The sequence below is a fragment of the Pristis pectinata genome, chromosome 3 (genome assembly GCF_009764475.1).
Source record: "Pristis pectinata isolate sPriPec2 chromosome 3, sPriPec2.1.pri, whole genome shotgun sequence".
NCBI lineage: Eukaryota > Metazoa > Chordata > Chondrichthyes > Rhinopristiformes > Pristidae > Pristis > Pristis pectinata.
In genome coordinates this window covers 52,359,905-52,384,856 of record NC_067407.1, presented here as the reverse complement: position 1 = coordinate 52,384,856, position 24,952 = coordinate 52,359,905, and the positions used below count along the sequence as shown (strand labels likewise).

The following is a 24,952-nucleotide window of genomic DNA, read 5'->3' as shown; positions in this document are numbered from 1 at the left end:
TTCTCCAGAGTTTCTTTCACTAAGGGAAGATTAGATTTTGGTGCTTAGTCCTAAATATGTATCCAGCAAAAGAAGTACAGGATGAAAGTGAAATAAAATGGACTGTTTTGTCAGCACACCACGAACTGTAGATTAATATGGGAAAAGTGTTTACAATTATTAAACAATGGAGCAAAGTAGATGATAGTGGACTTTTAATATCATTAAAGATTAATTTGGTGATTTTAGGAGAACTTAGAGTTATGACTGAAAATCACTTCCGTGAAAATGTGAAAACTAAAGATTAGATTGGAATGAGGGAAAAGTGATTGAAGGGATACTATTTTATCTAGTCCATGAAACACTCCTCCTTTCCTCCACAGATATTTCTTGGCACACTGAATTCTTCCAGTAGTTTATATATTTTCTCCTCCAGATTCCAGCATCTGCATTCTCTTGTATCTCCACACCTCCTCCTCTTCCTTTGATTCTGTTTCTTTTAACCAGCTTCCTTTTTCTTGGCCCCACTCTAATGGTTCAGTCATCTCAGACGTTGCACCCCTCTTCACTAAATCCCCTAAGATTCTCCTAAAAAACAAACAGCCTGCTCTGTTAGGGGTAATACTACACAATGGATGCCTGCACTTTGGGGAACTATGCAGATTCCCATTCTCCTTTGGCCAGTCTGCATAAGCTGAAGAAAATGTAGCTGAAGATACCACCTGCCTCGTGGTCCTACTGCCCTTCAGATTCTACCTTATGATCCTCGAGCTCTTGTTGCTCTTCCTCTGGGATAGGCTGTGCAGAATGCAGCCCAAGACAATGAAACTTCTGCATTTGCTTGGCAAGACTGTAGAGTGAGCTGAGACACAGACGACGAAATCTCATCAAAGGCATTTTTCCCACTGAAATCCTGGTATTTGCATGGTTTTGTGCACATTGGTTGTGAGAACCCCTAAAAAAATAGGGGGATTCATCTCTCCAAACAAGCGCTGATTGCTGAAAATGCTGGCAATGAGGAGTCCTTTGGGATGAAGGAGTAATAGATGCTTCCTGGAAACATGAGGACATTGCTTTCATGATCTGTAACAAACTGCATATTGGAGTGGAATATTTTCCTGACAGTGAGCAGGTGTGGATTCTTCATGGATACACAAGTGTATTGGCAGTCTACACTCATGGACAGCCAGCAATGCTGGGACATCCCAGTTCCTAAGATACAGGCTGTTTCTCACTGAAATCAAAGTAGATGAAATCATTTATTCACCAATGGAGTGCTTGAGTAATCACAGCAGGGATATATGACAGCTATGACTGCAGGGATAAATGGCAGGTATGATCCTGTGATAAGGAAATTGAGAGTCAACATGACTCTCCACAGAGAGAGTAGTCTAGGCATGAGAGCTGAGCTAAAGGTCTTCCTTCTTAGTGACAATGTCTTTGGAACCCCTGAACCTGTGACTACATTATTCAGAGGTTTAAGTTGGAAGTGGTATTTCTGAAACTGTGTGGGAATAGATTCTTCACTGGATGGTCGTATCTCCCTCGCACCCCAAGGTCCCTGATTAAGTGACCAGCACGGCCATATCAACACCTCAACTCCTCAGTAAAGATGTGCTTCCATCCATGGAATAAGCAATTCAGTCACTGAATATTGGAAAAAAGACATTCATTGACAGTTTAAGGACACTTTGCAGACTTTGTCAGGTGTTTGAGCAGCCTGAATTGAGAGTTGTGTAACTGCCCAATTCGATCTCTCAATGTTAGCAGCTTTGTTCCTTTAAATAGTGAGAACAGCAACAAACCAAAGCAATGTGCTGCTGGTTCTACTGTGACCATTCCATTGTGATGGCAGTGTAAAGCTTTCTGCTCTTATTTATGTTGGTATGATGGAAATGGTGTTATCCAAACATTGACATCATTAGTTGTGTGCCTGATGGCTAAGTTGGACTGTGCACATAGGTGCTCTGTCCATTTTTGCAATTGGTGCAATTTCTCCCGAAAACCTTAACTTACATAATCTATACCAAGTAAAATTGAATTTTGCACAGTGAAATCCAATTTCTAGACAAGTAGATACAGGGAGAAATTAGAGCATCTTTTGGTAGGCTCAGCTACCATTTTATCTTCTTGGTTGTACTTTAATTAAGTATCCTCTGTGTTGGATTCTCCTGAAACTTCAGGCACAACAAAGAAAATGTGTGGCTCCAAACTTAAAAAGTACAATAAATAGATAATCATATCTTGGGTCCGAAGGAGCTTTTGAATGGATGAAATATGACACAAAATGAACAGATAATGGCACAATTCCTCATGCTGCATTTCTAAACTGTCCTTATATTTCAAAAATTCTATTTTTATTGTTGGTACAGCTGCTCAGAAGTAAACATTACACAATGCAATTAACACAGTCCACCTCTGGTAAAATAATGACATCTTTAAACAGTAGTTTGCCATTATGTCACTCAGCAGCAAGTTGCTAAAATGACAATGACACAAAGAGAACCCTACACACATCAAATATAGTAGTATTAAAGTTGGGATGAATGTTTCAGTGGTAGTGGCAGGGGTGAGGCAGAAGTGGGGACAGATGACGACGACAACGACAACAACAACAACAACAGAACAGATTTGGTCGTGATAAGATGAAATGCATTACTTTCAGCACAGCTCTGGGTTGAACAGGAGGTGGAGCCCATGTATAGACAGACCCAGTGTAAATTAGCAACCAAGATCAGAGATGAACTCAGTTGTAAGGAAGCAAATTGTTGATGGGGTTGGAGAGCTAAATACCAAGCTGAATCATGCTGAAGCCAACCAGTAGTGCGGTGGAAGATCAGTGGCTAGCTGGACTTCTACAGCTGTGAGCTACAGCAAGGTAGTACACAACATGATGGAAATTAATTGCCAGAGTTTCAGAACTCTCAGGGGAAGTGCAGCCAAACCTGTAGCAAGACCTCATTTAACACACAATTTAACAACCAAGGCTGACTAATAATCGACCAACGTTCAAATCTTAGCATGCTATGGGGAACCAGCAGCTTTTAAATGAACTTTTAAAGCAGGCTGTGAGCTGAAGAAAATGAACTGTCTATGTTCTCTGAATCTTTTTGATCTAGCACTCTGCAAAACTTACAAATTCACGGAGATGTAGCAACATTGCATTTATTCCCAAATCCTTTTGGAAATGTTAATGCTGAAACTGCTAATGGGGTGAAGTCCATTCATCAGCAGAATAATCCAGAACCTTTTCCATCAAAACACCTTGTGAGATAAGAGTGAAAACATCAGACAGGATGGCCTTCTCTTGGGAGGACCATAGACTAATTCACCGATGCAAGAGTAAGAAGAAACCGTTTTTACAGACTTATAGCAAACAGACAAGATTTCGATAAAAGATGGTGCAAACAAAAGTGTGCGTGTGTGGGGGGGGGGGGGGTGGGGGGGGGGAGGGTGGGAGAGGAAGGGGGTGTCCTTCAAATCAAATTGTCACATATATGACTTAAGCAAATTTCAGCACCTTGCAAGGAAGTTGTGAACAGAATTGGTCACCTGCCTACTGGGGGAAAGATTCCCTTGAGTGATCATAAGGATGAGTTATGTTAGAAACCATCTAGAGCTAAAGAGAACTGTACTTATGAGTAATATTTAAAATTAGAGGGAGAATGTTAGAGGGAGGATTTCAGGGAAACCTTGGACAGGGGTGATTGCTGTACAGACAGGACTGAGTTCCTTCAAGTGATTGCTGGAGTGAGTTGTATTCACAATCAGAGAGAACCACATGCAAATTGAAGTTGCAGTTAAGATTTAAAACTGTAAGATCATTCAAGTAGAGAGACCATATGAGTACACTGCTGTTTGTAGTCCTTGTAAAATCTTATGTTACCTTGGAGTGCTTAGTTTGGCAGCATTTGCTTAGTTTTCAGTCTTAATAAAGTTTTAAGGGAGCCCTGGGTTGTGCTGCCCTGTTCAGACCAAACTGATGATAGGTGTAGGATTTATTAACACAGGAGCAGTGGGACTTGATACACTTTGTATCTGGCTACTCGATGCTGTGTCAACTGTAGCTGGTGCATCTAGTACAACCTCCATTTGAATGGAGTTGTTAACCTGGATAAAAAAAAGGTAGTGGTTTGCTTTTAAAAAGGTTTATTTTAAATAGTAGTAATATTAATTAATTTGAATCAATTAATTGCATGGTAAATGAATATATTATTTTTTTAATAATTTGATTTTTTAAACTTGTTTCAAAAGGTTTTATCATGATTGAAATAGATTACCTGGCCATGATCACATTGTTGTTTTTAAGTCGTGCTGTGCATAAATGGACTGTTAAATTTCTTTCAACAGTAACTTTGAGATATTATTTATTGTGGAAGAGGAGGAGAGTACACCAGACATCCTGAAGAAACTACAATGAAAAATAGTTAGAGTGTAGATGGCTCCAAGAACATTCTCAGCCTCAAAATCAATGGAGCCAGCATGTCACTGCTAAGGAAAAGACTGAAGCATTTGCAGCCATGTTCTACCAGAAATGCCATCCATTTTGGCTTCCTCCTGAGATCCCTGCCATCATGGAAACCAATTACATTCACTTCACATGATATTGAGAAACAGCTGCAAGCACAGGATACAGCAAAGGCTGTGGGACCACACAACTTCCCGGCTGTAGTATTGAAGACCTGCAGAGCTTTGTGCACTTCTAGCAAGCTGTTACAGTACAACTACCACACTGGCATCAACCAAACAATGTGGGACAGTGTTAAGGCATATCTGGTGCAAATGCAATCCAGTTAATGACCATGCTTAATCAGTGTACTCTCAATCATCAGTAAAGTTGTTGATTGTGCTATCAATCATGGACCAATGAGCTGAATTCTAGAGGTGGAAGTCTTCCCTTGACTTCAAGGCAACATTTAGCATGGTCGGCATCAGGGTCCCCTGGTCAAATTGAAATCCGTGGACACAGAAAGGAAAACATCTCAATGTTTGGCATCATACCTTGCACAAAGGAAGATGTAGTTGTTAGAGGTCAATCATCTTAACTCCAGGACATCACAGCAAGAGTTCGTCAGGACAGGATCCTAGCCTCAACCATCTTCAACTGCTTTATCAATGACCTTCGCCCATCATGAAGTCAGAAGTGGAGACATTCACAATATTCAATTCCATTCACAACTCCTCAGCAAATGATGCACTCTATACCTAAATGCAGGACATGAACAACATTTGGGCCTGGGCTGATAAGTAGCACCACAGAAGTGCCAGGCAATGACCATCTCCAACAAGAAAGTGTCTAACCACCTACTCCTGTCATTCAATGGCATGACCATCACTATATCTCCCACTATCAAAACCTTGGGAGCCACTGTGTATCAGAAACTCAATTGGATAAACCACGTAAGCACTATGGCTACAAGTGTAAGTAAGAACTGGGTATTTATAGCAAGTGACTCACCTCCTTATACCCCAAGGCTTTTTCACCATCTACAAGGCCCAAGTCAGGAGTGCAACGTAATATGGTCTACTTGTCTGGATAAGTACAATGCCAACAACTCTCAAAAAGATCAATGCCTGGACAAATCAGCCCAATTTCTTGGTTTCCCATCAGCAATGCTGAACTGTCATTACTTCCACTATTAGGAAACAATGTCAGTAGTTTATACCAATTGCAAAATGAACTGGACAACACTCCCAAACCCACAACCTCTACCAACAAGAAAAACAAGGACAGTAGGTGTATAGGAACACCACCACCTGCAGGTTCCCACCAAGTCACACACCATTCTGAATTTGAAATATATCAGTGGTCTTTTGTCATTGCTGAGTCTAACTCCTGGAATTCCCTATCCCACAGCACTCTGGGAGCACTTTTACCACAAAGACTGCAGCAAGAGCAATGAGAGATGGGCAATAAGTATTGGCTTTACAAGCAATGCCCAGATTCTGAAAATGAGTGTTATAAAAAGGAAGAGGGCACTACAACACTTAGCATTTGCCTCTCTCAGAATCCTCTCACACAACACTGCCTCAGCCATTCCATTAAGCAGAATGGATAATGAGCAGCAGAGTTGACTCATTCAGCAGGTCCCAAGGCCCTGACCACAGACCATCCTGTTAGCCTTTTGACAACTCATGCTATCCGATGACCTTTTCCACTGCTTATAAATGACTGGGATTATCAGGAGAATTTAGAAACACTGGAAGTAGAATTATATATTTTAAGGAAAGTTAATTATTATTACAAAATATTAAAATTGTTTATTTTCCTCATGGTAGTTCAAAACATTAATAGCAATTAATATGGAAAGAGAAATAAACTAAGTGGTTTCACTTACCATTTTAATTAAGGCCAGTCACCCTGTTCAAATGAATGGTTGTTAGATAGGGGCCACACACAAAATATATCCAGCCCCTCTGCTCAGAACAATCAGGAATCATTGTTGGACTCAATTCGGAGTTCAAATGGATGTTCAAAGGATCAGCCACCTGACTCCACTGCATCCCATTTGTAGGAGCTGCACGTTCATGGAAAATTCTCTCTCTCTTTTTCTCTCTAGCTATAGTTCCTTACAGAACCATCTGCTAAAAATCAGTGATTCAGCCTATACACCTAACCAAGCTAAATGTAATGAAAAATAAATAATGGCATTAACAAGCGCAATATCTCAAGACTGCTAGCTTTCATCCCAGGGTTTGAAGGAAGTAGATTGGAGCACTTTAATTACTTGAATGTTAATCTTACAAAGTTTTGATGATTTGGTGATTATTCCCCTAAATTTAAATTGTATATCAGTCTGTAATTTAAGGTGAAAAAGGGTAACCTGGGAACTTCAAAGCAGTTAGTTTAACAGATGTTATCACAAAATTACTGGAGTCCATAATTAAACACAAAGTGTCCGCACTCCTTGATCAAAGAAAATCAGCAAAGATTTTTAAGAGGTAGGTCATCCCTAATGAAACTCATTAATTTTTTGAAGTGTTGATTAAAATAGTGAATGAGGAATGTGTATATATTTTGTTTATATGGAGGGCTTTTGATTAAGTCTCTCGCAGTAAATTAACTCCCATCGAACTGGAGGCAAATTATTGACCTGCTTAGTAAATTAGCTGAGCAGGAAGGATCAGAGGTTATGGATAATGGACTGATACACAAATTAGCAGAGATTTGCTTCTGCTGTTCTGCAAAAGTCTGTGTTGGGATGTAACTATTTACCAAATGATTAAGCAACATAAATCATGGGACAGAAAGCCATATATTCAGGTTTTCTGATTATTCCATGATTGGTAGCATTGTAAGCAGTGCAATTCTTATTCTGGCTTCTGCCCTCTTCCTTTCCAATCCTGATGAATGGTCTTGGCCCGAAACGTTGACTGATAATTTTCCTCCATGGATGCTGCCTGACCTGCTGAGTTCCTCCAGCACTTTTTGTGTATTGCTCCAGAATCCAGCATCTGCAGAATTTCTTGAGTCATTGTAAGCAGTGTAGTTGGATGCATTATAAAGGTTAAGCAAATTGCCTAAACTCTGGGAAATGGTTTCCCATTGGATATTAAAAGTGAGAAGCCAGAAACTGTAGGGTCCAAAGAGATATGGAGGTTCATCTTAGAATAAAATATCATCGAGAGGAACAAATAAATAAAGAAACATTGCAATTGTTATCCAGCATTCTGGAATAGAGGATGGCAACTACAGCAATATAAAATGCTGGTTTGACCACTTCTGGAGTGTTCTGAGCAGTCCTAGGCACTACAGATGAGGAACGATGCATTGGCCTTGCAAGCAATGGAGTGGCAGTATCTCAGAAAGGTATTTACATGCCAAGGATGAAGTTACAAGGAGCAATTGTACAAACTAATCCTGTATTCCCTGGAATTCAGAAGGTTAAAGAGTAATTGAATTGAAGTTTTCAAGATAGTAAGGGGAACTGATAGGGTAGATAGAATCTATTTTCATTGATTAGGGAGTTGAGAACAGAATAAAGATTAGAGTCAGACCTTTCATGATTTAAGTTTAGAAATTCTTCAATATGCAAAGAATAGCAGAAGTTTGAAACTTACTTTTGCAAACAACAATCAATGCCAGATCAGTTCTTAATTTTAAATCTGAGATTGGTTTGCAAAAATCCATCAAAGGTTTTAGTGGATGGAGCAAAGGCAGAATATGGAGTTATGCCATCAATCAACAAGGATCTCACTGAGTGGAGGTCTCAATCAACTGAGTTGGGCCATCAATCAACCAGGGTCTCACAGTCTTGAACATCTGAATGGCCTACTTCTATTCTTACATTCTTATGCATATTAGACATTACGAAGTCATATAATGTTCCTTATAAATGCAATTTTTTTCCTTTCTTCTCTTTAGCCTTCTGATATGTGATACAGGCAGAAGCTGTGAGGATAATTACATTTCTTGATTTTCTATGGACATGGAAAGTCACTGTTAATGCCAGAATTTTAAAAGCAATGTACACTCCTTTCAGTTTAAAAATCAGGGTGACACTGCTATCTCAAAGTTGTTTTGCATGGTGATTAAATCATGTGAATTATTACCTTATCGAGACACCAAAAACACTTCCACCCACTGTGTTGTAAAACCTTCTGGTCTACCTCTACCTGGGTCTTGGGAAGAGTGTGGCTGCAAGGGCAGTCAATTCTTTGTAGAAAGTGAAAGCTCTGAGGCCATTGATAAGGCAAGGAAGCAAGCTGGTTAGAAACCATACAAGATAGTTAGAAGACCCCAGTCCTGAAATTCTTCTGGCAGTGAAGGGGTGGGGCTCCTAATCACCTGACATTACTCTACTGTATAATCCATGGTAAAGTGTCAAGTACTCATTTCCCCAAGCATTCTTCAGGGCTTCAGCCAAAGGAGATCTCGTTTAAGTACGGCAAGAGTCTGTGAAAGAGCAAGTATGATGTGAATGCAAATTATATCAATCATAATAAAAACTTCTGAACATAACTGTTGATCAGCGTGGTTCATGCTGTTGTGGAATAAACTAGTTTACAATCCCTACTAAAGCTTTGCTTTATCTCCTTAACCCAGTCAATCTTGATAAGTTGAAGAAATGTGTGTGTCAAAGGCAAGTACATCCAACCCAGTTCTGTTCACGAGAGAAAGCTATTGTTATGTCCCAGTGTAATATTTTTCCTGTCTGTAATTTGAAGGAGTGCAAGACAACCTCAATAGATGTCAAAATGGCTTAAGGAAGTGACTGACATCAACAATTACAAATAGCCATGTGAGACCCGGAAATATTAACTAGAAATAACTGGATTGGTGCAGGAGATGTTTGAGAGTGTGAAGGATAGAAACATGACTCTACATTGATTTTACTTTCAAGTTAACTAGATGATTAGTGGATAAAAGTTGTGCTGCATCTGTTTAAAGCCCTGGTTAGGCTTCGACTGAAGTTCTGGGCACCTATACCTTAGGGCATGAAGTGTATATTTTCTAGAAAGAAAACTGAAATCCAAAGCTTAAATTACAAGAGAGATTACACAAATTGGAGTGTGCTCTCTATATTTTATGGTTAAGGGTTGAATGGTTAAGGGTTGAATGGTTAAAGTCTTCAAGATACGAACATAACAGATGGAGAGGGAAACCATGCTAGTTGTGGAAATATAGTACGAGGGGCTACAGAATAAATATTTCAAGCAGGCCTTTCAGAATGAAGTTAGGGGACAGCAGAAGGATAGAACAAAAGTGATGATAGGGCAATCGATGATTTGCTATCTGAAATTGATGATTATTTTATTAACCAAAGGATATTGACAGATATGGACAAAACTAGGTATAGGGTCACCCAAGGATTAAATAGTCTATTCCTGCTTCTGTTGGATTGTCCAGCCTGACATCTGTCCACCATTCATTGAGTAACTGTGGCTGCAACAGTCTGCTCACCAACCCTGCCGAGCTCCTCACCGAGTTTGACAGGCGGACTCGGTGGCAGATTCCAGGCCACAATCACCACATGACTGACTGGCTGGCTACGTCAGTGGTGAGGCATAACCCCGCCCCCAAATCATAAACCCTTTTGTTATGAACTTCTTTAAAACAAAAATCTGTTTTGTTAATGCTGCAATTTCCAGACCCGGAGACTGGAGACTGCAGAGTTTGCTCTAACCCATTTGCCTCCTCCATACCTCCATTTATCTCTTCAATAGAAACTCCTCTATAACTGAATTTCCACCCTCAACTGAAAATAATTAATAACCCCATTTACCTCCTTGACTGAAACTTCTTCATACCCTCAGTTACTCCCTTGATTGAATTTCTTTCATACTTACATTTACCCCTTCTCTCAAACTCCACCATAATCACATTTACCCTCTCAACTGAAACTCCTCCGATGATCCTGTGCAGCGTCTGGGTGTCTCGGGTGTGACTGGTCCTCCAGTCTGTTTACTGCAGGTGGGTTTCACCATAGGCTGAAATCCTGAGAGTCATTTTGAGCTGGGCACTGGTAGCAGACCACAAGAACAGTACTGATATAGACAGGGCATCTGTGCGTGACCACCTGCCTTGCCTCATGTGGATGAGAGCACATTAATCTGAGGTCTCAATGCATACCTCGATAGTGCAATGAAATAGATAGGAACTTGGAAAAATCCATAACCCAGTAAATTAACTGTCCACCATATCCAAGAGATAGATTCCCAAAGTCCTTCTCCAAACTTTACTTAGCATTGTAGCCACAACTGGAATCATTCAGTGATGATGGCTGGTGATATATTCTGACTCTAACTATATGCTGCAATTTTATGTGCCTGCCCTGACCCACCACTGGGTTAGGAGGTGTATTAGTTTACCATTGGTTTCAATTACTGAAAGGTCTCAGTGGATCCTGCATCAGTAGAACAGGAGACCATCTGCTGATGCCAGATCCCGGAGACTCAGCTTCCAATGGTGTAGCAAGGGGCCAGTTTCACAGTTTACTCCTTGCCGAAGGACCAAGCTGACCTCTTAACCCAAAGTGCAGGCAGATATTTTATGTTTTATGAGGAAAATGTGATTCTCCTTCCCCTTTCCCCAGACACTTTGCTGTAATTTTCCAAGGTTCAGAGGACATGTAATAGTTAGTGGATTTGACACTATGAAAAATACTTGAACTATTTTGCTAATAATGTTATTAGAAATCTCCAAGAGGTCTGATAATGTGTGTTGATGAGAAGATTGCACTGCAATACAACCTTTTGTCAGTAGATGGCAGCTGCTGCCTGAACATAGAGAAAGCAAAAGTTACGCAAGAGACAAGTTGTTTTCCTTAAGTAAACATTCACTCCAGGTTTTGTTCAGAAATCATTTTATCACAGATCGCGGGGTTCATCAGAAGATCTTTTGTATCTATAAGTGGCCATTCAGTCCACTGTGTCCATGCTAGCCAAAAACAGAGTTCAAGTTAATTTCACTTCCCAGTTCCTGGTCCATAGCTCTGCAGGTCACAGCTCTTCAAGTATTCATTTAAATATGATGAGGATTTCTGGCTCCACCACCTGTTTAGGCAGTGAATTCCAGCCCCAACCATTCATTGAGTATAATGATTTGTTTTTTTTCCCCTTAACAACCCTCTAAACTTTTCTATTAATTCAATTAAATCTCAAATATCTGGCCATTAGTTCTGCTGTCTCAGCTAATGGAAATAGGTCTTCACCTTGTCCAGATCTCTCTTAATTTTATACAAAACAATTAAATCTCCTCTCAGTCACTTTCATTCCAATGGACACTGCCCCAGCTTTGACACTCCTCCTGACCTTTATATTCCCTAGCCCCGGCAACATTCCCGTAAATCTCCTCAGTACCCTCTAGGGCAATCACATCTTTCCTGTAGTGTGATGGCAGAAATGTACACTGTACTGTCGCTGTGGTCTAACTAATGTTTCATACAGTTTAGCATGACCTTCCTGCTCACGTTTTCTATGTCTTCACCTGTTCCACCTCCTTCAGGGATGTGTGAACAAGCACTCCAAGGTCCTGTTATTCCTCGACATTTTTTAGTATCCTACACTTCATGGTTTTTTCCCTTGCCTTGTTTTTACTCTCCAAGTACTTTAATTCACACTTCTCCACACTGAATTCTACTTTTCATTTAACCAGTCCATTGATAACTTTCTGTAGCCTAGAACTTTTTTCTGCACTAAAGCTATCAATAAACACGTGAAATATGGCCCCTAAAATTAAATCCTTAATATATGTGATGTAAGGGTTTACTGAGCTCACTGCACACAACCCTTCAGTCATTAAAATTCCCATCAATCTTCTCCCTTTCTGCTGTGGGGCTAATCTTTAATCAAATGGCCACTTTCTCTTGGATCCCATGGGTTTCTACCTTTCTGATCACCCTGCCAAGTATCACTTTATCAAACAGCTTGCTAAAATCCATCTATCAAATGTTTCACCCTTGTCAACCCTCCTGTTACCTTTTCAAAAAATTCAATCAAGTTAATCAATTCATGACCTTACCTTAATGAATAAACACTTACTGTGCTTGATTAACATGCATCTCTCTAAATGCTGATTTACATCTCCCCTCAAAACTTCTTTCAACAATTTAACCACTCTCAATCTCAGATTAACTGACCCACAATTACTCAACTGATCTGCATCTCCCTTTATAAACAATGGTACCTCACCTGCAACCTACCAGTCCTCTGGAATCATACCTGTAGTGAAAGAGCCCTGGAAAATTATAATTAGATCCTGTGCAGTCTCCTTTATTGCATTTTTCTTTAAAGAGTCTGCTATTTATCTACTTTTAGATGCTTGACCCTTTAATATGTCCTGTTCCTCTAGATCCATCCTTTGTCATACTGCAATTTCTTCCACCTTAATATCATTTCCCATATCATTCTACCTTTCTTCACAGAAAGAGGCAAAATATTAATTCTGAACTTTACGTACGCCTTCCACCTCCACGTGCGTGCTGCCATTTTGGTCTTTAATGGGACCCATGCTTTCCTTTCTCATCCTCTTTCCCTTCACATATTTATAGCACATTTAGAGGTTGCTGTGTTATTACCTGCCATAACTGTTCATGCACCTTCTTCACCTTCCCAATTTCCTTTTTAATTTCACCCTTGCACTTATATACTTCTCCAGGTATTTTTTTTTGCATTGGGTTCTTGTTCTCTGTCATAAGCTTCCCTTATTTGCTTTAACTGCCCTTTATGTTTCTTGACACTCATGGGGGTCTGGAATTGGGAAACAACTTGGTACCATATGAGGAAGACCTATACCACTAGATTTTAAGCATCGCAATCACTTTGGAACACTTAGGAGGCATACAACATAATTTCAATGCCAAGAAAGTGGTGCTGAGGAGTTTTTACAACAGGACATCTAGACCTCCGTTCAGACCCTCATCCAACTGTAAAGAAATTCTGACAACATATTTGTTGATTTGAAAATACTATCTGGACCTCTTTCCAATAACAAACAAAATTACCAGAACATATAACATTTAAATAATGATTAAAATTCATGACTGTCAAGTTCCTCTAATAAATATGCTGGATGTTATTGGCTGATTTGCTAAATGTTTGTCAAGTATCTGCTGCAAGTAATTGCAACAACTCTCAACTGGAGAATTGTATCAGGGAAAATAAAACTACTTGAGCTATGTATATAAGTAAAATGGTAAGACTGAGTGCAACTTCCACTGCTTTTAGTGCTGTATTGGATCTGGGACATTATGCTCACTGTAATTGATGGACAGTAAAACTGAACAGAGAATAGAAAGTGTGAGTAGTTTTCTCATTTCTGGCCAACAACAGCACAGTTTACCAGCTCTATATTTTTATTTTCATAGTCAACAACATAAAAGGGGACTTGGAAGTAAATATATACATGAGCAATTAAAATTTCACCAAGGTCCATACAAACATTGACAATGTTGACTGCAGTCCAGCATTCAGGCACTCAGTTTCAACAATGCCAATTGAATAATTATCATTGTAAGCAGAAAGGCATTTAATATAGACTTGAATTTGCCTGAAATCAACTAAGTTTTTAAATTGGCAAGTAGAAAAGATTCAGTAATTAAAGCTGTTACATTTTAACAAGGTATGTAAAGGTTATTGAATTAGCCAGAGCATGTAATGGCTAACTCAATAACCTTTTATGGCACCAATGCAAGTGATTTTTTTTTATATATGAAAAATGGGAAAATGGCACGTACAGACAATTGCCACGGCAAGGGCCATATACATGACAGACATTGCAGACATGATTTATTTATTCACAAGATGTGGCCTGTTGGCAAGGCAACCATTTATTGCCCATCCCTGACTGCCTTAGACTGAGTTTCCTGCTCAACCATGTCTGAATTCAAAAGTAATCCACCCTGTGTTGGGCCAGGAATCACATGCAAACCAGATATAATAAGTAAGCATGGCTATTTAGTTCCATGAAGATCTTTATTAATCCAGACTGGTTCTACTGAAAGTTAGGCGCTTTCATGATCGCCATAACTGATATTAGTATTTTATTCCAGATGTAAGTGAATTTAATTAAATTCCTCAGCAGCAGTTTTGGATCTGAACGCAAGAAAATAGGAGCAGGAAAGGCCACCTGGCCCTTCAAGCCTGTTCCACCATTTAATATGATTATGGCTGATCTATCCCAGGCCGCCTCCTCTTCTGTGTCAGATCCCCATAGCCTTCAACACCCCAATATTTCAAAAAGTTATCTAACTTCACTTTAAATACTTCTAATGAACTAGCTTCCACAACTCTCTAGTGGTAGGGAAATTCCAGAGATTCACAATCTTCTGTTTTAAATTATGGCTATTATCATGAAATTATGTCTCCTCGCTCAAGGCTCTCCCTGTAGTGAAAACATCTCAACATCCAATCTGTCATGGCCCCTTAGGATCTTTTCAATAAGATCACCTGTCATTCTTCTAAAATTCCAAAGAATACAGACCCAACCTGTTTGCTCTCTCTTGATAGGATGATATTCTCATCCCAGGAATTAGCCTAGTGACTCTCCTTTGGACTGTCTCCAATGCTGTGATATCCTTTCAAAAGTCAGGTGAGAAAAAACGCATTTTAAACTCCAACCCCTCTGCAACAAAGGTTGATATGCAATTTGCCTTCATAGCTACCTGCTGCACCAGTCTGCTAACTTCTTGTGATTCACGCACACACACGCACACACACACACACACACACACACAAATCCCCCTGAACTCTCACTTCTGAGTCATTAATATGGAATGTTGCATTACTAATCCAGTAAGGCTACCATAATGCCACGATATTCTCTGCATTGTATCACCAGGGATTTTGCATTCTGATGCAATCCACAAAAATAAAGGAGGTAGGTTTGAGACCATAATCCCTTAGTCTGCATTATTTGTTTTGTATATTCCCACAAACCAATGGTGTTTCTCCTCAGAAAGAAAAAAAAATGGCCCTTCCCTTGTGCCTTGAAACCACTGATAATAGATCACCTACAGGTTTTCTTAGATGGGGAATTGTACTTAATAGGGCTAGCTTGAGGAGGAGATAGGTAGGCAAAATGCAAAACAATTCCTGCCTTATAAAAAAGGTATGAAGCAATAGTCTTTACATAAAAACAATTTTCATTGCTATTCAAGGACAAGCTTATCACTATTCAAAATATCGAAAAGAACTAATGGAACCATGGTTGTCAACGTCAATAGGAATTCAACACGTGTACATTACTTAAACATTTACTTTGGACTTAAAAAATCATTGACTGTGCAAGCAGAGATTTGATCAAGATTGTACATCTGTACTGACAGACAAAGTTACAACACTCAAACAAAATGTTTTTATGTACAATCATGAAGTGAACGTGCACTACGTTGATACATTCTTTTCTGCACTTTGTTGAAACAACTGCTTTTTTCCAGCAAATAGAGTGGTAAGGGAGAATCTCTAATCATGCCCATTGCCATCAGCACTGCCAAGGCCTTTATGAAGGTGGCCATGAAATGCACCTCAATCAGATCTGAAGCTCATCAAATTAAAACTCCATTGACTCACACAGGATCTTGACTGCAGTGTTGAGATAGAAAAATGGACTGGCAACAGTGGTTTACTTATAAATACGTGTTTTTTTTTTAAACTGAGTGTGATCAAGGATGTTCCTCTGGGCCCATAAAAATAATCTGAACCTATACTGACACCTGTTCTGGAAACACTTCCATTTTAAAGCTTTATCCTCATTTTCAGATCATCTCATTCCCTCCATTCATGTAACCTCCACCTGTTCTATAAACATGGAAATATCTGTGCTCCTCCACTTCTGGCCTCCTGCAGATTCCCAACATTACACCACTCAAGCCAAGTTTATATCCAATCAAGTTCCAAGATCTAGGTCTCTCTGCCACTTCACATACCCTCCCCTCTTAACATGTTTCTTAAAGCTGATCACATGGACTGACATTTTCTGTGGCTGGACATCAAATTTAGCTTGGTATCAAAAGCACCATACATTTATTTAGCATAGTGTTAAACTTGCAACATGTCCCAAGATACTTTATGGAAATATTATCAAACAAAATTTTGCTCCATGCCACATGAAGAGATATGATTTAAAGACATCTTAAAGGAGGATGGGGAGATAGAAGTTTCAGAAGGAATTTTCTAAGAGGACAGCTTGGCATTTGAAGGCATAGTGCCAGTGATAGAGTAAATAAACCTGGGGGCAAGAGGCCAGAACAGGGGAATTGGAAGCATCCTAGGAGGTAGGGAGGAATGATGCCGTGGGAAAATAAAATAAGTAAACCAAATCAAAACTTAGGCTTTGCTTAACCAAGAACCAATGTAGGTCAGTAAAGCTTGGGAGTGATGGATGAATTAGCCTAGTGGCAAGTTAGAACATAAGAAGTACATTTCCTTTTGATTTCAGGTTTACAGAACATACACAGGACAGGCTAGCTGGGAAAGTGGTGGAATCAAGTCTACACGTAACTAGGAGAAAAGATGTGAGCTGCAACAGTACATCAGTTAAGGTAGGATGGAGTCTGGGACATTCATGCTCATGAAAATAAGCAATGGCAGAACAGTTAAGAACTTTTGGATGGAATGGGAGTTTGCAAAGACGGAGGAGCTAAAAGCTGTTTGTTTAGTAGAGAGGTGATGATGGTAGATTTGAAGAAGAGCACAGTGCCCAAGGGGAGAGAAATGTAGCTAACATAAGGACAAGAAGGAAAGTTGGACAGCCAGTGGTTGAGATTGACTAGGCTCAAGGGAGAATCAACTGGATCTTATATATGAGAGGATAAAGGAGAGAGGTGAGATAGTTGAGAAAGGTGGGAGTTCAGAACTATGGCAGGAGGTACGTAACTCACCCAAAACTCCTGTCCTTGCAGGCCTACATCATCTCTTGCCTTAGCCATACTTTGTTTTCAAATCCATCTAAGCAATACCTTGTTTTCATCTCCATCTAAGTTCTAGTTATCTTGGAGAAGGGAAAGGAGCAACAGAAGCTGCGGATGGCCTACTTTGTGTTTCATATTAATACGTGGAGACATACCATTTCTTTCACAACATTTGCGAGTTCATTAAATGCTACTGACACTTGTAGAAACCAGTTTTGTAAGATGAAAGCAAATGTGATCGAGAAGTGATTCCAAATCCTATCCTAATCTTATTTGAGTAAGATTGTCTGCACTCACCAGAGAATGGGCAATAACATGATGCCAGGAAGGATTGCTGAAAGGCTGCTTCATCTCGCTAGAGAGTCTGTATCTAGAGGATAATGACTCTGAATGAAGAGTCAGCCACTTAGGACTAAGAAAATAATTCTTTATTATGAGTCGTGATTTTTCTTTTGAATTCTGGAAGGCTCTGGTTGCTCTATATTCAATATTTTGATCAGTCAACTTTGTGGCTTGAAAGGAATCATGGGATAAGTGGTTCAAGCAGGAAAGTTAATGAAGCAGAATGATAGCCATGAGCTGACACATGCTTGAGGAATCTTACAACATACTCCCATTCCTTATGCTCTCAGGTGATTGATCTGATTGAATTCAAAATTACTGAAATTTGGCAATCCATTACACAATGATAAAGCAAGAATAAGCACTTACGGGTTATCCAGAAGCAGGATTATGGGGTTTAACTCTTTCTTTGGTCTGTAGTAAGCTCTAAGAGGAACAATAAAGTTGTATAGTCCATTTCCAGCAGTTTCTGCAGAAACAATGATCAGTTTGTTCCTGAAACCATATGCTTTTGCATCTTCAGAGTAATTATGGTGGCACCCCTGGAGGGAAAAAAAAGATGAAATTCAATTACTTATGTCTTTAAATAAGAACATACTTTAGTTTTCCGAATGCTAAATCAGCTTAGTCTGCCTTCATTGATAAAACCGTCATCCTTTTCTTAAAGAAAATCTCTTCCTCCTCTGAAATCATACACATAAAGCAGAAAGAAGAGAGAAAAAGAAGGAAAACTGCTACCCCTGTGTCCTTGTAGGGGATGATAATTCAGAACAAGATGCATGTATCAAAAAATCCAGGGAACCGACATCATATCAGGATTATGAACATTTACAGACAGTGTATTTGGCATTCTAACAAGGAACCAGAACCACCTGTAGGTTGCACCCATTGTGGGAAACACTTTTTTTTTTACCTTGGCCTGCTTCTCCTCACACAAGAAGAAAATTACAGAAAATTACAAACTCTTCCATGTATTTTAACAAATACATGGAAGAGTTTGTATAAAACTAAGTTAATTTGAGTATCTCCAGGATTTTTGCTGCTTTCCGATGCCACTTTTGAGAAAATTACTATAGTTTATGTGACAAAGATGAATTTGTGTTTTATTTTGCCTCTTCCATGCAGGAATATCAGATGAAGTAAGGCAGTATCAAATAAGAGGGTACAGTATATTTATAAGATAAACTCCTAAACTTCTCTTCAGAGCAAATTGGCATGTAAAAAAATACAAAGATTTCAAAGTGCCTGAGGACTGTGAAACAAAAAAATTGTTTCTATTTTCTGCTGAATTATTAACAAAGATAGTCATGGGTGGGAATTATAATTATTTACACATCTATTTCACAGAAGCAGGTCTGTGTGACTTTGCTAATGTCAGCATGGAAAATATTTAAGATAAGATAAAACACTCCTGATGCCCTATTTTATTGTAGCAAGTTCTGTAATGGAACTGCAAAAAGCACTACCTGAATTCATACCTTATCTAACCTAAGACAGCAGAATGTAACTTTCTCCCGCAGCAAATGGCACAAGGTTGGAGAACTTCCAATATAGGGGGAGTTTGGAGGGTATCCTTTAACATACCTAAAATGTATAAAATCAGTCACGTTAAATGGGAAATCTTAAAATATTTCTAAGATCTTAATTATTTCCTAGAAATACATTTAACAGTCATAAAACATTTATAACTTCTCCTGATGAAATACTGTCATATCGAGTAGATAAAACTGTATGTGCAGCATAGTCTTATACTTTAAATACATATTGGAAATATTCTGATTATGGTATACTTTACAGTGCATGCACAAAGAATGGCTTCAGACCACAGTTGGCTCAGTTAGTAATTTCTCTTAAAGAAAATTGACATTAGTTTTAATGATAATTCATCATTGGAAATGACAAAAGGTAATCACACCTCAAGAAAAGGTTGGGGTAGGGATGCACAAATGTTAAACCATGCATGATGAGAGACTTAGTTGCACAGAAGGGCTAAAAGGATGTGTGGCACTGCAGCTGTTATATGGAAATGAATAAAGGAAAGATAGAGTTTTCGCAGGTATCCAGATGGTGTACTATTTACTTTGTGGTTGGGTAAAGGATATGAGTGGACAGGTGCAGGCCACTCTGCGAGGAGAAGGTAAAAAGCCAGTTGTTCTTGTCTGTACTTTTAGGAAAAGGATTCAGATGCAATAGACAGCATTTCAGGAGTTAGGAAAAATATTAAAGAATTACTCTCAATGCTATTTTCATTTCTGTACAGAATCAGGAAGAAGGTGTGACAAGAGAAGGTGGGGATCACACTTCTGGGGTGTTGAGATCTATGTGATTCATTTGTTGGGAGCAGTATCTTAGTTAAATGATTGACAGCTACATTAGGCTCCTGTCTGTGCTGGTATGATGAGTTGAATGGACACATTTTGTGCTTCGTGATTCTGGCGTGCTGGAGGTACAACAGGTATTTTGCCACTGTGAGGGAAATACAGTCAAAAGAGTCAACTCATTCATTACAAGAATGTGATTTAAAAAAAATGTTAGACTGTTTGTTAAAATTTATAATTTTTTTGAGTTGTTTTGCTGACACTAGAATATTAGGTATAATGCCTTGATAACCAAGGGTTAATTTTAGGTTCCCGTCACTGTATAATTAATACCTGTAGTTGTGTTGTAATAGAATGGTTGAATGATGAGAGATTGCAATGCTTTGCTTGGGAAATAGATGAATAAAGCACGTATTCAGTTGTAATTATTGGAAGCACATAAATCTATATAGCACATGGAGACATAACAGCATGGAAACAGGCCCTTTGGCCCAACTGATCCATGCCAACCAAGATGCCCATTTAAGCTAGTCCCATTTGCCCGTGTTTGCCCTATATCCTTCTAAACCCTTCCTATCCATGTACCTTTCCAATTGTCTTTTAAAAGTTGTTATTGTACCTGCCTCAACCACTTCCTCTGGCAGCTCATTCCATATACGTACTACCCTCTGTGTAACAAAAGTTGCTCCTCAAGTTCCTATTAAATCTTTCCCCTCCTTTTCTTCTTAAAATAGAGTTTTAAGGAACAATGGGGAATAGATTGGCCAAGTCTGCATTTTACAATATAGAGAGCCAAGAGCTTTAGATTTTGATAAGGATCTATTAATAGCTTTCATGTTCCAAGAAAGATAATGTCAAAAATTCTTTATCCTACCATAAAATAATTCAAATCATTGGAGAAAAAAATAACAATTCTACAAGTAACCAAATGAGAGGACTGATGGAAGTTCGAGGTCTCGGAAGGCAAATAAATATAAGGAGTTAATCACTGAGATAAATGGATGGAATGTGCTGGTGGCGAGCATGCAGGTCCATAGGGAGGAACCAGCCAGCCATAGTGCATGCAATAGTCTGTTCTGCACCTCAGCATCTGAATGCTACAGTGTAGAAATCAGGAATGAGCTGAAAGTCAGAAGTCAGGCCAGTTTCTCTGCACTAGTCATCGAGTGCAGAGATACTCCTTAAATTGCTGAACAGAAGGCCTGAAGACACTTTGTATCTGCCCCTTGAATTTTACTCCTGCCTTAGCTGGTGCATCTAACATGGCCCCAATCATTTGAATTGTGTTGCTGGCCTGAATTAAAAAGCTAAGTATTTGTAACATTTTTTAAAAAATTAATTATAGGTTTGTGTTTTAGTAGAAATACATGTGTTTTAAGCAAATTTGTTTTATTATTAATTTTAATTATTCTTTTTGAGCAGTTTCCAAATGTTTGGAGAGGAAAGGCCACCTTCAGATTAGCATCTGGGCAGTCTGTGGTTAAAGCCTTAGTTCTAGCCACCTGTAGCCTAGTCCATGCTCGCAGCCGCTCCTTGTTGCCAAAGGGCCCTGATGGCAACACTGACGGTTTGTTGGAAGTTGCACAACTGCAGAGATTTACTGCAGCTGGTGGGCTGGCAGAGGCTATAAGCAAGGTGAGGCACAGGCTGGGCCCAGCATAATTCCTCAACAATATATCTAATGAGTTGTAAGCTGCTGACACCAAAGGACCTCAGAAAGTGCTTTGGAGATCCTTCAAGGAAGTTAATTGTAATAGAATTTCTGAAATGTTTTTTATGGTAGGGATTGAAACACAATCACAATAGTTTGTGAAATTACTCAATGAACCGTAAGGTTATTTAGATTGTATTTCATATTCATATTTCCTAATGACATAGAAGGCCATTCAACATACTGAGCCCTTACTGTTTCTCAGAGTAATCCCACCAATCCTATTCCTCCATTTATTTTACTGTAAGCCAGTCTCTCTCAGATGCCACCAAAATCTCCTGATTCTTCTACCACCTGCCTACACTAAAGGTATGGTTGCCGATTAACTGACTGACGAGCAAATATTTGGGATGGGAGAGGAAACTGGAAGACCTGAGGGAAACCAATGGGGTCACAGAGAGAAGCATTCAACCCCAATCTAGTGACCATGCCTGACAAACATTCTGAATGAAGAGATGAAAGATTGCTCTTAATATATAAATAAGATTGAATTCTGTGTTAGTAACATAACCAAAATTTCTATAGAAGTAGCACAGTGGAATCAGTTATTTGCAGGTTGTGGAAGAATATCAAGGGGTAAGGCTGACGTCAATCAATCTCATGTGGGCTAATGTACACCTATTTCAGATGGTGCATTCACTTTATAATTAGAGCATTGTGACTGTTGATAAATAAATTGTACAATGCAAATTTCCTCAGCAACATCATTTTCTGTCATACCGAAAGAACATTGTGGCAAATAAACTGGAACACTTTCATTCTTCTTACAGTTCTCTCCTTCTTTTACAGTTCTTTCAGCAGGCAATAGTGTGGCATCAATACAGGCCTATGTTTGCCCACTTTATTAAAATAACTGATAGTAAATATCTTTAGGTGCCCTGCTAAGACAGACTTCTTCTCTAACCCCTCAGCTTAAAATATGTTGATTGCAAGTTGCTGTCAATGTCAACTGATAATGCAACCAGGACAATGGAATATCTTGGCTGTAATGAACAACTTCCAGAATCAATGAGATACAGTGACTGGAAAATAAAAGCTAGAATCAGGGCAATCAACATGGAATGAATAAAATACAGAAAGAGAAATAAAAAAGAAAGAAGGAATTAAGAAGAAAGCAAAAGAGAGACCAAATATAAGAAAAAGGTTAAAAGAACGACTAATTTTAAGTATCCGTGCTGGACAGGATGAATAGCATAGGAGATACATTAACAAAACTACTAGCCCTCACTTTCTGCGGTGAGTTTAATCAGTGACAAAAGCGTAAATATTGAAACACACCAGGATTTGTAGTGGGACTGCCCGTTCCATAAGGTTAAAAAGTAGAATGCTGCATATCCAGCAACTTGTGGAAATTCATACTTTAAAAAGGCCTCCCCTACCCTATATGCAGCTGGATGATTTAAATGTTAACAGAAGTATACTCATTAAACTCATGATTATTTAAATAGCAAATGTTGGGACATTTTTATTTTGGCCAGATAGAACCAGAGTTAAAAGGAGGGAAGGTATATGGCATAAAATGGAGCAAAGGACAAGTGGTTCCTGCAAGAACAAATGCCAGGAGATCAGTTTGTTCTGCAGAATAAATTGCTGATCACGCTAACAGTCACAATTAAAACTAATTTGCCCTGTTGGCATATGTATGCATTCTGTTGTTTCCTTTGCTTCTGCATCAAAGGGGAATGGCTCACCAGGCTGCTGAAGACACAGTCCAGTCACTGGTAGGGAATGAAACAAGGCTCCCTGAGAGGAGAAGCTTTCCTTACCAAAGGTCCCCAGCACGCCTGACAATTTAACTGCAGTAATTTTTAATCCATTTGTGATAATCTTAAAAGCCTTGAACTGTTTAATCCTTCTGGCTGAGAGGATTTCATGGACACATGGTTCTACAAACAAATTGACTCTAGATATAATGCATGCTTCAGTTTAAAATTATCAAACTGAATAGACTCAGAGCACATTATCAATCAGGAGCAAAACTGTACTTTCTTTGCTCATGAATTATGGATGTGTTTGTTTATCATTATGCTGTAATCTTACAAAAGGCAGTGTACAAAATATTATGCACAGTCCTATTTACATGAATTATTTAAAACACATTTGATATTTGTAAACAGGTGATGCACCAAAATTCGGATTTCACATATTATATGACGCCTTTTATGTAGGTTCAAATCAAAGAGCTGATTACACTTAGGCAATGAACAGGGAGAAATTAATACTGGCACCTTTAGGGGACTGTTTTTAAATAAGCAGTGTTCAGAGATGTTAAAAAAAAATATGGTATCTGATATTAATATAGGTTATCCTCTTCAAAATACTAAATAACAGTTCATGTAATTTGTTAACATTTCTTATAAATACATCTTTAATCTCAGATTCAATAGCTCTAATTCTAAAATAAGATCTTCCCCGTACATTCAATAAAACCTTACTCAATTGCTAAGGATGCTTCCTCATCAGAAGGATTTGCTTCATCCTCCGACTGGTCACTTAGAAGCTCACAGGCTTGAATTGATGAAACATCTGCTACTTCTAAAACTGGAGCAATACTAGACCTCCTACATTCTTTATCGCCATCTGAAGGAAGGGTCAAAGTTGGACCAGTTGGAGGTCGACACCTTGTATCTTGGAGGTCTATGGCTACTGTGCCTAAAAGTAATGAATATTATTAAAACAATTGCAAATGAATTAATATTGGTTAATAATGTGTACATTATTGCATACAGAGATTGATTTTATAATGGGCATAAAAATGCATCATCACAATATGGCAATCCTTCCTGACTTTTTACATTACACACTATTGACACTGGGTCACATTTTTTTGGAATAGGAGATCTCATGACATGCCTCATTAAGCAACAACTGGAAATCCAGATTTTAAATACATTTGCCCGCATGTTTGCTGGATGTAGCAGCTGAGTGACTTGAGGAAATAAATAGCAAAGGCAACAAGGCATCTGGGAACTGAGCAATCAATGGAATAAGATAAAAAAAATAGCATAATATAAAAGGGAAGAACTGAGGGTGAAATAGCATGGGTAAGTTCAGTGTCAAATCAAATAGAGAAAAAAGGGAGAGGGAAGAATGGAATATGGGATAAACAAGACAAAGGAAAGGGAAAAGAAAGAATAAATTTAAATCTGGTATTTTTAAAAGTCTCTCAAAACAATTTGCAGCTTGAAGGAATAAGACTACACATTTTAATTATCTACTAGTTCATGAGTGGTTATTACCAATCAAATGAT

General features: G+C 38.8%; 1 protein-coding gene across 1 annotated transcript in view; it reads right to left on the bottom strand.

Annotated features, from left to right (window-relative positions):
- Positions 1 to 24,952, bottom strand: part of LOC127568103 (potassium channel subfamily T member 2) — a 546,938-nt gene that overhangs the window by 238,791 nt on the left and 283,195 nt on the right. The window contains exons 19-21 of the mRNA XM_052011419.1: positions 24,137 to 24,353; positions 19,151 to 19,256; positions 18,042 to 18,214 (exon numbers count right to left, since the gene is read on the bottom strand). Of these exons, the coding sequence (XP_051867379.1) occupies positions 18,042 to 18,214; positions 19,151 to 19,256; positions 24,137 to 24,353 (496 nt within the window). The remainder of the gene's footprint in view (positions 1 to 18,041; positions 18,215 to 19,150; positions 19,257 to 24,136; positions 24,354 to 24,952) is intronic.